General features: G+C 48.2%; 7 protein-coding genes across 7 annotated transcripts; 4 read left to right on the forward strand and 3 right to left on the reverse strand.

Annotated features, from left to right (window-relative positions):
- Nucleotides 1-633: 633 nt before the first annotated feature.
- Nucleotides 634-2,484, forward strand: N7529_004177 (putative MFS transporter; the record flags this gene model as incomplete). The annotated part of the gene is made up of 6 exons (XM_057239704.1): nt 634-829; nt 899-932; nt 1,004-1,168; nt 1,246-1,717; nt 1,785-2,112; nt 2,174-2,484. The coding sequence occupies 6 exons, from the start codon at nt 634-636 to the stop codon at nt 2,482-2,484; spliced, it is 1,506 nt and encodes a 501-aa protein (XP_057098999.1).
- A 1,142-nt stretch (nt 2,485-3,626) lies between these two features.
- thiA (thiamine thiazole synthase) lies at nt 3,627-4,686 on the forward strand (the record flags this gene model as incomplete). Its single annotated transcript, XM_057239705.1, has 2 exons — nt 3,627-3,972; nt 4,040-4,686. The coding sequence occupies 2 exons, from the start codon at nt 3,627-3,629 to the stop codon at nt 4,684-4,686; spliced, it is 993 nt and encodes a 330-aa protein (XP_057099000.1).
- A 349-nt stretch (nt 4,687-5,035) lies between these two features.
- Nucleotides 5,036-6,526, reverse strand: N7529_004179 (inositol phosphosphingolipid phospholipase; the record flags this gene model as incomplete). Its single annotated transcript, XM_057239706.1, has 1 exon — nt 5,036-6,526. The coding sequence occupies one exon, from the start codon at nt 6,524-6,526 to the stop codon at nt 5,036-5,038; it is 1,491 nt and encodes a 496-aa protein (XP_057099001.1).
- Nucleotides 6,527-7,124: 598 nt separating this feature from the next.
- Nucleotides 7,125-8,780, forward strand: N7529_004180 (WD40 repeat domain-containing protein; the record flags this gene model as incomplete). Its single annotated transcript, XM_057239707.1, has 3 exons — nt 7,125-7,647; nt 7,710-7,873; nt 7,929-8,780. The coding sequence occupies 3 exons, from the start codon at nt 7,125-7,127 to the stop codon at nt 8,778-8,780; spliced, it is 1,539 nt and encodes a 512-aa protein (XP_057099002.1).
- A 778-nt stretch (nt 8,781-9,558) lies between these two features.
- On the reverse strand, nt 9,559-9,845 carry N7529_004181 (uncharacterized protein; the record flags this gene model as incomplete). The annotated part of the gene is given in 2 exon segments (XM_057239708.1): nt 9,559-9,730; nt 9,742-9,845. 2 exon segments carry the CDS (start codon nt 9,843-9,845, stop codon nt 9,559-9,561), a joined length of 276 nt encoding a protein of 91 aa, XP_057099003.1.
- A 1,415-nt stretch (nt 9,846-11,260) lies between these two features.
- Nucleotides 11,261-11,824, forward strand: N7529_004182 (uncharacterized protein; the record flags this gene model as incomplete). The annotated part of the gene is made up of 1 exon (XM_057239709.1): nt 11,261-11,824. One exon carries the CDS (start codon nt 11,261-11,263, stop codon nt 11,822-11,824), a length of 564 nt encoding a protein of 187 aa, XP_057099004.1.
- A 641-nt stretch (nt 11,825-12,465) lies between these two features.
- On the reverse strand, nt 12,466-14,251 carry N7529_004183 (Amino acid/polyamine transporter I; the record flags this gene model as incomplete). Its single annotated transcript, XM_057239710.1, has 4 exons — nt 12,466-13,253; nt 13,327-13,904; nt 13,973-14,043; nt 14,111-14,251. The coding sequence occupies 4 exons, from the start codon at nt 14,249-14,251 to the stop codon at nt 12,466-12,468; spliced, it is 1,578 nt and encodes a 525-aa protein (XP_057099005.1).
- Nucleotides 14,252-15,553: the final 1,302 nt, after the last annotated feature.

A 15,553-nucleotide genomic window follows, 5' to 3' on the forward strand; every position in this document is an offset into this window, starting at 1 on the left:
CTGATCTTTTAAGAAGCAGATGAGGCACTAAATGACTACTTTGATATTTTATATATTCGGCTTTGCTTTGTCTAACTCAATCATATTAATACATGCGAGTACGTATGTATACATACATCCATAACCTCAATGCATGTAGATACTGCACTATAAGTCGTATGCAGTATTGTACATTTAAACGGAAACGATATAACTATGTAATATAAAACCTTACAAACTTATCTATATATGCTTATAATCCTCAATCTGCCTCACATATCGTTACAATTGCAGTATAGTATATCATTGGAGATTATCCCTGTCCAAAGATCGTGGCTCCACCCAAGCTTTTGCCAAACCCTCCACAACACCCCAACTCTTCCCATTCGTCTCTCTTCTCTCCATTCTCTCCACCTGAAAATCGGAGAATCGTCACCAACTCCGTCTGTGGAGGCGACCAATTATGGATATCAATAGTCAATTCTACCGCCAATCGCTGCGATGCAGCTTGAGCCGAGCTGGTCGTCAGCTGCTCAATGCACTTAGTTTTGTCGATCATAGCTTGTTTCCAGCTCTCTAAGCCTAAACACAATGAAACACATTTTCTTTCTTCCAATCCCCCTTCAATTCCCTTCACTCCCCTAAATCACCAGCATGGGCTACTTCGGAAAAAACGAGCCACCGGAGGATGTAATACAGCCAGCTCCAGATGAAGATGTTCAGAAAGTTACCGCGCCCGCACATCAGGAGAAACCACCAAGCGCGACAATGGCGACAATAGACCCCGACCTGGAGCGCCAAGTTGTGAGGAAATTGGATTGGCATCTCCCGACTTTGATGGCCTTTTTCTGTATGTCTTGAAGTGCGAAATAACTGCAATTGATGTGAGATTTTGCGCTGACAATTTGATTTCTGCTAGATCTCCTCGCTGCCCTTGACCGAAGTAACATCGGGTCCGTTTACAATACCTAAATCAAGCCTACATGCCGTAATAGTCCATAACAGCTGACTCTGATTGATACAGCAATGCTAAAATCGCCGGTATGGAAGAGGATCTCGGCCTCAATTCGAAGAGCTACGCCTGGCTGTTAACGATATTTTACATTTCATATACGGTCTTCGAAGTCTTTGGGTTGATGTGGAAGGTCGTCAAGCCACACCAATGGGCTGCCTTTACCGTGTTTTCATGGTATGTATTTCACGCGCAACGCAATTGATCAGCAAGGATGGGCAGTGCATATGGGACCATGAACTGACGACTGGCAGGGGTTTGGTTGCAACATGCCAGGCAGCGACCACTAATTGGCAAGGCATGATGGCGCTCCGCTTTTTGATGGGTGCTTTTGAGGCCGCCTTTGGTCCCGGTGTGGTTTATCTGATGTCCTTTTTCTATCGCCGCCATGAGTTGGGTCTTCGATGCGGTATGTATGCCGGCGCTGCGCCATTGGCGAATACATTCGCCGGTGCCCTGGCCTATGGTATTACCTCGGGACATGCTTCAATTGCAAACTGGCGATTGCTGTTCCTGGTCGAGGGTCTTCCCGTCTGCGCAGCAGCTATACTGGCCTGGTTCTTTGTGCCGGACAGTCCGCAGGAAGCTAAATTCCTCACGGAAGAGGAAAAAGATATTGCGCGCGCACGTTTGTTGCAGCAGTCTGGGGAGACGGAGCGGGCTGGGAGGATACAATGGAAGGAATTGGGTGAGACGCTTCTCGATGCGAAAGCGTGGCTTACAGCAGTGAGTGGAAGAGCCCCTCCCCATCTCTTACCGAGAGCACGCTGGCTGATCTCAATTTCGTGGTAAGTTTATGTACTTCAGCTGTAACGTTAGTTTCTCTTCGCTTCCCGTGTTCCTGCCCACAATTCTCAAGGAAATGGGATTCACGGCCATTAACGCCCAAGGTCTTACTGCTCCTCCATTCTTTGCCTCATTTTTGGCGACGATCGCGACCACTTGGGTGGCGGATCGCACTCAGCAACGTGGATTGACGATCGTTGGTTTATCAGTGGTTGGTGGCGTGGGGTATATCCTCTGCGCGACTTGCACATCAGTGGGTGTTCGATATTTTGGAGTCTTCTTGGCGGCTTGTGGGGTCTTCCCCTCGATCGCCAACATCCTGCCGTGGGTTCTGAGTGAGTCATCTTTCTTTAAGGTTTTTCACGAGCAACTTTTTACTAATTGCATCTGCTCCAGACAACCAGGGCTCCGATACCCGCCGTGGTGGGGGTATTGTTTTGCTCAATATTATCGGCCAATGTGGCCCTTTCCTGGGTACCAATGTCTTTCCCGATGCTGAAGCTCCACGGTACGTGAAGGGTATGACCATTTGCGCAGCCTTCATGTTCTTCACTGCCTTCCTCGCTTTATCTCTGCGTGTGCTTCTTATCTTTGAGAACCGGAGGCTTGACAAGAAATATGGGCCCCGGATTGAAGACCCAGCGAAATCTGCTGATGCCCCGGTGGCCGAGGACAATTACGGTGCTAATTTCCGTTATGTGTTGTGAATTTGCAATGCTTGGTTTCCATTTATCTACTTCCTGGGCTTATGTATTTGCGACTTGGGGGTTAAGTTAAGTGTTGACGACTGTTATGATGTCAGGACGGGAGCTCACTGGGGTTTTGAGAGAAAGCCAACTGCATAGAATACATAATAGATTCCCAATGATCAAAACATACACCAGATATTAACATCTAAATGGACCTAACTAGATTATTCCAGCCAATTGCTCCCATTGACTTCTGTACAACCCTTTTCGCTCCGATATTCACGGCCCGTCAATAAGCGCAATGACAACATTCGATCTGTGCGTCGTAGCAAGCTTGACAGCGGCGATCTCATCTGTACAACTACAGTAAATGATCAGTTGATTGTTTCCTGCCTAACTATATTAGTTACTAGATCTACAATATATCTTTTTCTTGACGGGAAACCTAAGCGTGGGGCCAAGTAAGAAATCGGGGCAGAAGGCTCCGGGCCACTAATGGCGAAGGTAAACCACAACCAGAAAAGCTAGAACGTCACTTTCATATTTGATGTGTGTGTGATCTGCATTTTGATTCGTACAACGTAGCTCTCACCGGGCAAATGAGTTCACCGGAAACCGGAGAGAGTCGGGAAAAGTATGACATCGAAGTTGGGATGGCGGGGTCTAATTGACATCAATCTGCATATATAAGGTTGAACAACCCCTCGTACTTTGGTTTCTTTTTCTTTTCTTCTCTTCATATCTCAATTGAATAATTTACTACAACAGTAACTATTTGCCATCATTTACCTACTACTTACTGCAGGGCTGACCATCATCTAGATCCCAAACGGACAAGTAAATACTGCCCCTCCTTTGGGAGCCATGGATTCTCTTTGGCTGGGCATATTATCCCTCAGGGATCAAGGTATCTCAGGTAACTTCTGGGTGTGAGCCGGTGTTTGTTCTCATATTGGTGGTGTCTCTATTGTCTGGATGTCCTCATCTAAAACAACAGCTTCATCATTGATGCGAGTTCATTCTGAGATTATACGGCTTTCAACTTGATCTGGATAATACCAGCGAAAGGATCATGCCCTCCCCTACTCCTTTCCAAATGTCGAGTTGCCAAACTAACCAAGAAACTGAAGTCAACCTATCAACTTGATCCCTAACCCATTATGTCTCCTCCTGCTGCCATGTTTGAGTCTGCTACTGTTGCCCCTACCGGCATCAAAGGCAAGGTCATCGTCCCTGAGTCTGTGACCACCACCCTGACCGGCCAGGGCCAGTCCAAGCTTTTGGAGCAGTTCGGTGGCAAATGGGATGAGTTCAAGTTCGCCCCCATCCGCGAGAGCCAGGTCTCTCGCGCCATGACCCGTCGGTACTTCCAGGACCTGGACACCTACGCCGAGAGCGATGTTGTCATCGTCGGCGCCGGCTCCTGTGGTCTGAGCACTGCCTATGTGCTGGCCAAGGCCCGCCCGGACCTGAAGATTGCCATCCTGGAGGCCTCCGTGTCACCCGGTTAGTGTTCCCTGTGGGAGCAGACCTGTAGATAATCATCTCGGACATCCACTAACAAACCCAATAGGAGGTGGTGCTTGGCTCGGTGGCCAGCTCTTCAGCGCAATGGTCCTCCGCCGCCCTGCGGACGCCTTCCTGACTGAGCTCGGCGTTCCCTTCGAGGAGGAGCCCTCGAACCCGAACTTCGTCGTGGTCAAGCACGCCGCACAGTTCACTTCGACTCTCTTGTCGAAGGTCCTCGCCTTCCCCAACGTGAAGCTCTTCAACGCAACCTGTGTCGAGGACCTCATCACCCGCCCGGACGGCGACAGCGTCCGTCTCGCCGGTGTTGTCGTCAACTGGACTCTCGTCACCCTCCACCACGACGATCACTCCTGCATGGACCCCAACACTATCAATGCCCCCATCATTGTCAGCACCACTGGCCATGACGGGCCATTCGGTGCCTTCTGCGCCAAGCGTCTTGTCTCTATGAGCGCCATTGAGAAGCTTGGTGGTATGCGCGGTCTTGACATGAACGCTGCCGAGGATGCCATTGTTAAGAACACTCGTGAGGTTGCCAAGGGTCTCATCATCGGTGGTATGGAGCTGTCTGAGATTGACGGCTTCAACCGTATGGGCCCTACCTTTGGCGCTATGGTTATGAGTGGTGTCAAGGCGGCTGAGGAGACTTTGCGTGTCTATGAGACCCGCAAGCGCGAGTGTGCTGAGTAACTTCGTACTCTCTCGTGTTCAACCAGTTTGTCTTATTCACTTACTCGTTTTTTGTTGACCGCCACGAAATTAGTGAAAGTTGACTCGGCTCTTATGATGATGATTGTTTACTAAATGCACTACCCTCGTTTTGTGCACTTCTTTTCTACCGTGCAATTTGTAGACGTTTGATACGTACCTGTAGACATTGATTATAAGTTTGTTCTCAAGTGCTAATCGTAAAACTAGTTGGAATATATTATTATAGGACATAATTATGGTTATATTACACTTCTTAATCAAAATAGTAACAGCGAACAACAAATCTTAGTGTGTCACTTAGTTCGGGCTTTCGCCAAGCGAATCCAGATCAACAATCCTTGTCATCTCTCTCCGTTTCTTTTGAAACAGCACCAGCACCGCTCTCAGCAGCAACCACCAAACTTCGTGCGTTTCTCACCTCCCACTCGAACTCTTTCAAAGCACGCAGCTCACTAGACATGAATAATCCACCGATCAGACCGTCCAAGACTCCAGCAGCAAAGTTCAGAGTGCTGATCAGGATAAGCAAGAACCCGATGTAGGTACGGTTACCAATCCACCACACGCCGACCATGCAACCAATTGAAATCACAATAGACGCTATGAAATGCGCAAGACGCCAGCGGCGCTGAGAGCGCTCACGGTATACGTACTTGTGAGTCATCTCAATTATGTGGTCGTATGTTTCGGGAGACAAGGCCGCGTTGGGGGAGACTTGCTTTGAAGTTGTTGTATGAAGAGTGGGGCAGTCGGGAGAAGCTGGGGCAGAGTCAGGGTGGGAAGGAGGGTATGTCGACCTCGCAGGGGATCGGGTAATGACAGCTTCGACGGCAAAGTGATCGCTCAAAGAACAAAGGAGAGTGGGGTGGCGTTGTGTCATAGAAACTTGGACAGACTCGACTGACCAACGAGACGGTGGGAAGGCAGGCGGGTAGCCACCATCGCCGACGAAGATATAGTCCAGACGTTTACCACGGGGATCTGGGGTGTCGTTTTCGATGACGATGTCCTCGCCCTTCTCTAGACGCTTGCGCATATTCTCAGACCAGCGCCATGTGTTGAATGACCCGTCACAGGTAGCTCCGTTCTCGGAAAGATTGAACTCCGCCGTGGGAATAGGCCGGTTCCGAGCCTGTTCAACCGGGTCGATTGCTGCCGCGAGTGAAGAGTCGGGGTGCAGCTCGCGCCAGGCGTCGCGGACAGGGCTCTGGGCTGTGATCAGCCGGTGGGCGAATGAAGAAGGCAGCATATTGAAATCGCCAAGGCCTATGACTAGATGGCCGCGCTCAGCAGCGCCGCGCATTAACTTGGAGATCTCCCATGCCTGCGCGGTTCGGTGGCAGATATAGGAGTCGTTTGGTTCGCGCTCATACGGGGCGTGTAAATGTGTACAGAACACCTCTGCCACATCTGCAGAACCAGGGCCAAATCTGACCCTTGCGCTGGCAACACCTTTGCCCACGAACCAGTCTCCTCGGAAGAACGCTGTCGGCCGGCCGTTCAACGGGTATCCGAACATGCTGCTCTCCTCAATCGGCCATTTTGACAGAATCGCCAATCCTGCGCCAAATATTCCTCCATAATAGAACTTTCCATATGGTAGTATGTGTCGGGTTTGGTCACGGATGCTTTCGTAGTCCTTTTGTGTCCAGCATTCTTGTAGTCCCACTATCTCTGGCGACGGGTTGGCTAATGCCAGCTGACGCCCGATCTCCGACATGCGTTCATGGCGGTACTTGGCGATGTATTTCAGACCCCAGCAGTTGAGTGCGAGGATGCGGATATCGGTCGGAGCTTCGGTGGGAATTGAAGAGGCCATAGGGCCAAATTTTGATTGAAATTGGCTTCACTGGCGGTCCCAAGTGTAATGTGTAGAGTTGTTGATCGGACAGACATGATGTAATTTTTTGGTCCATACGTGACGGTCATGTGATGCTGTGTATATATCGAAATATTGTTCTGATTTTTAGCACATTTCAAGTACAAGCCTATGAGTCTCTTTTCTTTTTTAGTTAGGTGAAGTCTCAGCTTGGAGTTCCTCGGCTCTGAACTTGTTTTGAAATAGTCTATGTTCCTCGATTGTACAAACACTTGAATACCGTTCAAGAAAGCTATCAGCTATAGATCAGGCTGAGCAAGGCATATCCAGTCTTATTTGTACATCGTGTCTAAGGTTTTCAATGAGAGCTTCATACCATTTTCACAATTCAAATTTCCAAATTTAGATAATCCATGTTTGTATAAAATATTTACAAAATTTGACTGCTACAGAGATGACGCAGCCTATCTCACCGCCTTGACACACCGCCCGACGCGTTCACTGATTTTCCCGTCGCATCGATAGAAATAACTTGTCAACACAATCTCGGCGCATTGGCAACCATTTGTTTGGATGCTTCTGTGCGTTGCTTAATCGAATGAGTCATTCCAACTCCCAGCCTCGCCGGCGGGAGCCTCGCGACCTATCCCCCGTTGAGTCGTCTTCCGATGAGCTCGCCGCAGGCTCCGAGCACGATGAAGCTGAACGCCGCCGAGCTAGCTGGACTTTGCAGAAGGGCTTCACTCCTCAACGACCAAAAAAATCCGGCCGTCACTATAGCGATTCCGAGAGCCCCGATGAACTAGCTGTTGATGCTGGCGAATATTGGCGTTCCTCGCGCAAACACAACCGTCATCGAAGCCCTTCACCCATAATCCGCACCAGCAGTCGTGACGGTTCCCAATGCGGGTCAGATGGCACTATCCGTGATAGTTCGGGTCCACGCGATCAGGCTTGCGATGCCGACGATTGGTCCGCTCGCTCCTCTACTCCCCTTCCTCCACCGCCGCCTCCTCCGCCCGACCATCTAAATTATAAGCAAAAGTTTGTCCTGCATGGGCATCTGCGCAGTGTGTCTCAAGTTCAATTCTCACCGGACTGTACTATGATAGCCAGTGCTGGTATGTTCCATGCTCAAACTTCCAAGCAATTGAATAAAAGGATCACTGACAATAATAAACAGGTGCTGATGCGGCAATAAAGGTTTGGGACACTGCCAGCGGCAGACTCATTCATACTTTCGAGGGACATCTTGCTGGTATCTCGACTCTTGCTTGGGCACCTGGAGGCGAATGGATTGCCACGGGTTCTGACGATAAGACTATTCGTTTTTGGAATGTGAACACTGTAAGAGTCTCTGTCCGCTTCCTGTCCAGAATATCCTGCTTACACCACCTTGCAGCTTAAAGCACACCCCAAGATCTTCGATGGCCACCACAACTACGTCTACCAAATCGCCTTTGCACCGAAGGGTAACATCCTTGTTAGTGGTTCCTACGATGAGGCCGTGTTCATGTGGGATGTGCGCAGAGCCCGCGTGATGCGTTCCCTACCAGCTCATTCTGATCCAGTCGCCGGTATTGATGTTGTGCATGACGGAACTCTTATTGCATCATGCGCCTTGGATGGCCTAATCCGTATCTGGGACACCCACAGCGGCCAGTGTTTACGCACCCTGGTCATGGAAGACAACCCGCCAGCGACTTGTGTGAAGTTCTCCCCTAACGGCAAATATGTCTTGGCTTGGACCCTGGATGGCTGTATTCGGATGTGGAATTACGTCGAGAGCCGCGTTCTCAAAACCTTCCAGGGCCATGTCAATACCAAATACAGCTTGTCTGGATCATTTGGTCTTTATGGGTCCCCGGATACGAACTATGGCACACCTCCGTGTTTTGCCGTGAGTGGCAGTGAGGATGGAGCCATCGTGTTCTGGGACATTGTGAGCAAAAAGATCCTGCAACGCCTCGAAGGTCATGAGAATACTGTGCTATCTGTTCATACGGGTAAATTGAATGGAAAGCGCTTGGTAGTGAGCTGCGGGGATGATAAGACCGTTCGCCTGTGGGAGGAGGTAGACGAAAACTCCACTGAGGAAAACGATGATTCTACCCCTACCCCCGAGTCGCATGGAAATCACGACACTCCTATGAATGATGCAGATGGCGACAATGCTATGGCTGATGCTGATGCTGACGCATCTGCTGTGCCCTCTACTGCCGCCACCCCGGCTGAGGATGTGACAATGACATGAGTTTATCTATCTGAATTTCTCGCACGATTTTTCTTTCATTCTGCATGGGCGGTTGCTTTTCGGGACAAGGAAGATACCCCGGTGTCTGGTGTCATCTGAATATGGACAATTTTTTGTTTTCCCTGCGTTTTGATTCAAGGTTTTATTCTCGAGATGTAACACCACAATCATCAATTGAAATCGTATATTGTCATGGTATCAAAAAAATACATTGCTCACCTCGGTAATAGATATACATACATACATGTATCCTAGTCACCTGTTCATCAAATCCCCCTAAACTCTAGATAGTGGCCAGATACCATATGACAAGCTTTTAGGCTATCAAGAAAGGTACATATTGACACTTGTTGCAAAATCATATCACGATTTATCGCTATTACTACGCTCGCTTCTCGTTATACTTCACCATCTGTAATCCATCCATCGTCAACTCCAACTCATGATAACACTGACAAATCTTTTTCCAGACAGTTAGATTAGTACCGGAATTTCATCGCCCTTCTTCTTCTCCTCATCATCATCCTCGTCTGCCCAGTTCGAACTCGAGTCTATCTCTGGCAAAAATATCTAGCGAAAGACCAAACTCTCCTATCATTTGTCTCCGAGCCAGACTACGTCGTCCCCCAAGCCCGGACCCAGGCTGATTAACAGCACTGATGAGCAAATATGCCGGAAAAAAAATGAGATCAAGGTTCTGTGAGTTCAGTGTGACGAGATACGGCCAATAAGCCATTCAAACAGAGGCGCCATATGAAGTCCGTATTTCTGGGTTATTTTAGCAGACTCCAGCTAAAGCCATAAGGCGAGCCGCTGCAAATGGGTTCCCAACCCGGTGAAAGGCCGTTTGATGCGTGAGCATGCGACGCCAGCTGGCCTCAGGGTGAATGAATATCTCTCGAACAGCCGAGCTCTTTTCCCAGGCAAGATTGGTGAGGCAGATCTCTTTTCTGTGACTGACCTGGCTGGTAGCATCTGCATATTTAGGGTCTCTCGAAGGAAAGCTAGATGGAAAAACTTCTGATAGCAGCGGGTTGTGAACTCGAGTGTGCGTGTTGAGGCCATGACTGATTGGTTGAAAAAAGAGAGCCTCCTGCAACCACTACGTGTTGCAGATTAGGTTGTTCCATGTACAGAAGATGCTTTGGCGGTGATCAGTGTGCGCATGTCCATTTGGTGCAGGATTGAATTCACGATCTCTGGGATCGCGAGGGCAGGCGATTGGGCGGGATTATCGGATTGCATACTCATGAGATAGCTGCAAGCAGGGAATGATAAGAGTTTGAGGGATCTAGCATGGTATCAAGCTATCGACAAACGCGCATGGGGAAAAGACAAGGACGAGAAAATTAGAGAAGCTAGCTGCTTGTAACACCCTGTATCTTACAGGTATCACATGATCCTCTACTAGATTATAGATTAATCAACGAAACCGTCCTTAGTCCGATTTGGATTTAGTCAGGATCAAACCCATTAAGGCTGGGTCATAAACAATGCAAACATTGGGATTTCAAAGGTTTCATCCTTCTTTTGCAGAAATGTACAGTCATTTACAATGATCCTTAGAACATGTCCGAAATCAGGTTTCCCGCTAGGCAAACATTTGAGACACACTCGCTTATTAGCTTGCTGGCCCCAAAGCTGACCTCCAAAGCTAATACAGCTAACCCAGCTTACCCTTCCTGCCCATGGGAAAATTCAACACAGATCGAAACTCGACCATCATGGACTGGACTACACTGCCTCCGGAAATCTTCGAAATAGTCCTTACACAATTGGATATCAACACTATCGAGTCTCTTCTTTTAACGGACCGAAAGCTCGCTTGAAGTTGCATCGGACCCCGCTTTTTGTGCTTCATTCAGCAACCCATTTGCGATGTATCGTCACAGAATCTTCGTTCTCTTTGTGCCTTGTCTTGCAATCCTGCCCTCAGCAAGACAATCTATTCAATAACCTTCCTTGCCACAAGTCTAGATTCTTCCGAATTAGAGGAAAATGTGGAATCTGAACATCGCACTGTGGTGGAATCCAATGGGCCTATGTTTGTAAAGACGACGGTTCCTTATTCCCCCGAGGAGCTTTTGAATGCAAAGTCCAATCTAGAGCTCTTGAGAGAACAGCAAAGAGCAAGAGTCATAGAGTCGTCGAGCGTATTACTAGAACTCCTCCAACTTTCGCTCAGATGATTTGATCACTTGTGTTCTATCCGCTTAGATGGTGCTCTCACGAGTACCCACAGAGAATCAACTCGGGACGGGAAAGGGGCGTGGCACCCGCTCTGGATGCGAGCCTCACACGTATTTTCTTTGATTATCACAGCGATTGCGCAGAGCGAAGCCTCGGTGAGGAAACTCGATGTGTATCGCACTACTCCTAGATGTTGTATTCCATCCAGTCATATCACCACCCATGCATCGGCTCTTAGCCCAGAACAACTAAGCAGACTAGGCAAGAGCCTAGAATCATTTGAGCTGAGTATGTCAGGGGAGATACAGAACGAGCTGGACATTGCCGAATCAATTGAAGACTCGGAAAGTGAGTGCAAAGCAATACCGGAGGAGCGTTCATCATGTGAGGATCCTCGTGAAGTGCTGGCTCAAAGCACACCGGGAATTACGTCCTTGCTCAAGTCTGCGCCCGCTCTTCGAGACCTACATTTATCTTTCCGCACGACCCAAGCAAAAGGCGAGTTGGATAACTACGAGCGGATCATTGAAAGTCTCGCCTATGAAACCCACTTCCCGGCACTGGAAACATGTGCACTTTCTGGGTTTATGGCGAAAGGGGAGCCGATTGTCCTCTTTCTTCAGAAGCATCCTGGCCTTCGCTCTTTCACGTTACATCAGTACACTTTGACCACCGGGTCGTGGACACCGATATTTTCTCGAATAGAGCAATTACCAAGGCTGGAGAATCTCAGCCTCTCAAACTTGTATGGAAAATACAACCCGGATTTAAACCATGCAGGCAAAGCTGCAGGTCTCAATTTGAAAAAAGAAGCACAGGAGGAAGAGGGGATTGAGCGAAAGACGATGAGATAGTGAATTTGTACCCAATTTGGGACAGCGATCCGCCACCGCGTGAGATATCTTTTTCGCATTTTCAATATTATCAAGAGAGGCTTATGCATACCAGGGACTTTAACCGTGAAGAATTGAAGAAAGGGCTTGTGTTCTGGCCAAGAATCAGGACACGGGGACGAGCCAAGGGCTCTCTTGAGAGGATGCGATGGGGACGTTCTGCAAGAGCACTTTATGGGCCTCCGTAGTGCCGTAGAAAGCTTGAGGGTTCCCTACAAGCACTTTGCCATTGGGGCGCTTTGTGTTTCTCCTAACAAGATGTTCCAAGGTTTTCAATATGAGCTCAAGTGGTCACGTAACTGACATAGTGTACACCTTGTAAAGGCAAAGAAGACATTTTATACGCTTTCTAAGAATTCTTAGATAGTACAGGTAGGTAAGTTATATAGTTATGGGTATCTGTTTCACACCGTAATATGTCCCATGCATGTATAATGGTACAAACTACTATACTCAGAATAATCAAGGCATGCCTCACGAACACCGAATGTGGCGATCTTACGGCCATTAAAATTTGTGGTAGGTACATAGGTAAAAGTAACTAGGAATATTTTCTAAAAAAACAGGACCCAGGTCATAAGATGGGTCAGCTATACACCAAGCTAGTCCTCATGCTTGACATCCACAGCGGGGCCAGAATACTCTTTCCGTCCCTTGACGACATACATGATGAGACTGATAATAAAAACCGCCCCAAAGATCACGACACTCCAGTTGAAATTTTCAGCGGTTACCGGCAGCTCACCGGGCCAGAATGACCAAAACATCGCGAAAACGGAGTACAATAGACCAATTATGTTCACAGCCAAACCCCAGTTCCGGCTCATATTCCACCGACGAGTAGGCAGGGTATCAGGATGCCAGATCTTTCGCCAGATCATACAGGTCATGGAGATCACGTATGTGTACATCAATGCAGCAGTGTTGAGAGAGATGATAGCGTTGAACGCAGTGTCAGAGCCGATGTTGATCAGAGAAAGCACGCAACTGATTATGCAGGAGAGGGCGATAGCATTGACCGGAATCTTGCGCTTGGGGTCAATTTTTGAAATCCAACGCGAGCAGGGAAGACCCTTGTCACGAGCAAAAGCCCAAGTTTGGCGAGAGGTGGAGGCATTGAACATGATGTTGCTGAAAATAACAGGCAACAAGATGATAGCTGTTAATCCGTTAACGCCTGCCGTGTTGGTGGCCTGCTTGAACACGTAGAGGAATGGGAACCCGGTAGGGTCGTTAAGAGAATCCTCGACGGATGGGGTGGCGAAGAGGTAGGCAATGAGCAAGATTGCAGCCATAATTCCGTTGATAAAATATCCCCAAGCCATAGCCCGTGGTACGTTCCGGCCGGCGTCTTTAATTTCTTCCGACATATGCGCACAAGCATCGGAACCTGAGGGCTAGTTAGTCTCTTTTCCACAGACTTCTCTCTGTATAGATATCCTTGGAAGATAAGTAAGACTTACTAAGACAGCCGTAGATAGCTGAGATTTGTCCAACCATCACACTCAATCCCATTGTAGGTAACCCTCCTAGATTTTGCCAATCCGTGACGAAAACAGCTTCCGCAGTTCGGTGAGGAGACATAGCCCACAGGACGATCAAAATCACTGCCCAGCAGAGAACGTGAAGAATCATCAAGATGTTACTCAAGATTGGCATCAGGTCTGCCGCATAGACATTGAAAACGTATGACACCAGAACCATTGAGAACACAAGTAGAGTGCCTTGCCAGCCTTTAGGATCGTAATCCGGATTCCGAACACTGATCAATCCCTGTATGATGGTACCGGTGAGGAAGGATCCAGAAGCTGTTCCAGCTTGCCATGCCAGCACGGACATCCAGCCAGTGATGTAGCTGAGGAATTTCTGGTATCGAGGCGAAGCAAACTCCGATACCCAGTGGTATTGGCCTCCATCGGTAGGCGCAATCGAAGCCATTTCCGACAACGAGGCAATGATGAATCCGAATCCGATAAAGGTCCAAATATATGACCAGAACATGCCTGCTAGGCCACCGTTCTCCAATCCCTGGTAGTCTGAACTGGAAGGAGTTAGCTTGTTTGTCCTGTATCCCTGTTGCTTAGAGAAGAGATATTCTGATCGACTCACATGATCAGATATTCCCACGTGGCTTGCAAGACTGATGCAAAGCTCAATGCCGCAAGAGGTCGCATGTTTCTCTAATTGACGTCGCACACATTAGCTATCGACGTGACTGGATGCCTGCAAAAGGGAGTAAAAGCAAACCTTGAACTCTTGGATTTTCCCCATGCGCTGCATCTCATTCTCATCCTGTGCTGTCCCGCCTTGCTGAGAGGCCCTTGTATCCTTATGATCTACACCCATGTCCAGCGTCTCCAACGCGGTCGCTTTGATTGAGGTTTCCATGATCGGATGAACACCAATCGAGATGAAGAAAAATGACAGAGGTAGAATTGGGTTTTACAGGGGTTAAGGGGCCGAGGGAGTAAAGTATTAAAACAAATCTCCCTCGATGTAGGGCCAGAATACCCGTAAAAGGAATGGATCCCTTCATATATTGTCACAATGTATTTTCTCGTGGCCCGTGCCAGTGTAGCCCCACCGAGGGGAACGGGAAAAGCACGCGAAGCGACGCGAAGCATTCCAAGACTTTTAGGACTTCCGTTTTGGCTAATTAGTGTGCATGTTTCACTTTGAAAATCATAAATTGTAAAATATTGTAACTTAGTTTGGTAATCGTTATCGCGGGCCTAGAGCGGCTTTCGTTTCAAAGAAAGCAGTTCGTGCGGCACTAGGCGAGAACTACAAGGATCAAAATCCTTCGTGTCTTTACTAAGTGGGGAATATATGGCCACAAAGTAACAATGATACTATTGGTTGTCACATAAAGACAGTAAAAAGTAAAAGGTAACCAATGTCCGCCAAGATCTTAATATGGGCCTTGCCGAATCTCATATGATGTTCTCCGCAGGGGGCCGCATGCTTAGTTTCACTCGGGGTGTACTTATGGCTCCGTGCATCTAAAAACATTTTTTCGGCTTAATTTTCATCGTTCGTACGGAGTAAATCTATGTGTTGTAGTTCATCACAAAAAGTGGCACGGGTCGGCAAACAAGTCAAAGCCAATTTAGAAGCTGCATGGATTTTTTGAAGGAATTGGAAGCGACGCCTCTTTTAAATGAGGAAGTTAAATCCTAACTAATTGACGGCATTTACTCCTTTTTGCTCTACTCAGAGTGTTAATATGTATGGCTCGGCAAGACAATCCCTGCAAACCCGATCAAGTCGGTTGTTTCCCATCAACGCCCGGCCACGTTCGGTACTACTGTGGCGCTCTAGAACGCCTCCTATCGTCGACCTAATAATTCTGCATTCATACCGAGTGGCAAATAGGAATTGGTCGCCGTAGGACTCCTTTCGACTATTCGGCCCAAATGTCTACCCATTCGAGGATCCCGCATGAACACCCTAGTCAAGCTCGGTGCTCCTGCAGCACACTAAGAGTCGTCATCGCGTCAACTTAATCAATCCTGCAGCTAACTATGGCGAATAAGGGTCGATCGCCTGAGAAATTTTTTTAATCTGTCGGCCCCAAGCTCATTCGGCCCCTATAACGTTCCAATTTGATGTTTTATGTTTCGGTCCCGATTCAATAATTGAAAATGCCTTCAATCCTCTCTCTCATGATGCAAATGTGAAAAGAATTTC

The sequence above is a fragment of the Penicillium soppii genome (genome assembly GCF_028829465.1).
Source record: "Penicillium soppii strain IBT 18220 chromosome Unknown utg000004l, whole genome shotgun sequence".
Lineage (NCBI taxonomy): Eukaryota > Fungi > Ascomycota > Eurotiomycetes > Eurotiales > Aspergillaceae > Penicillium > Penicillium soppii.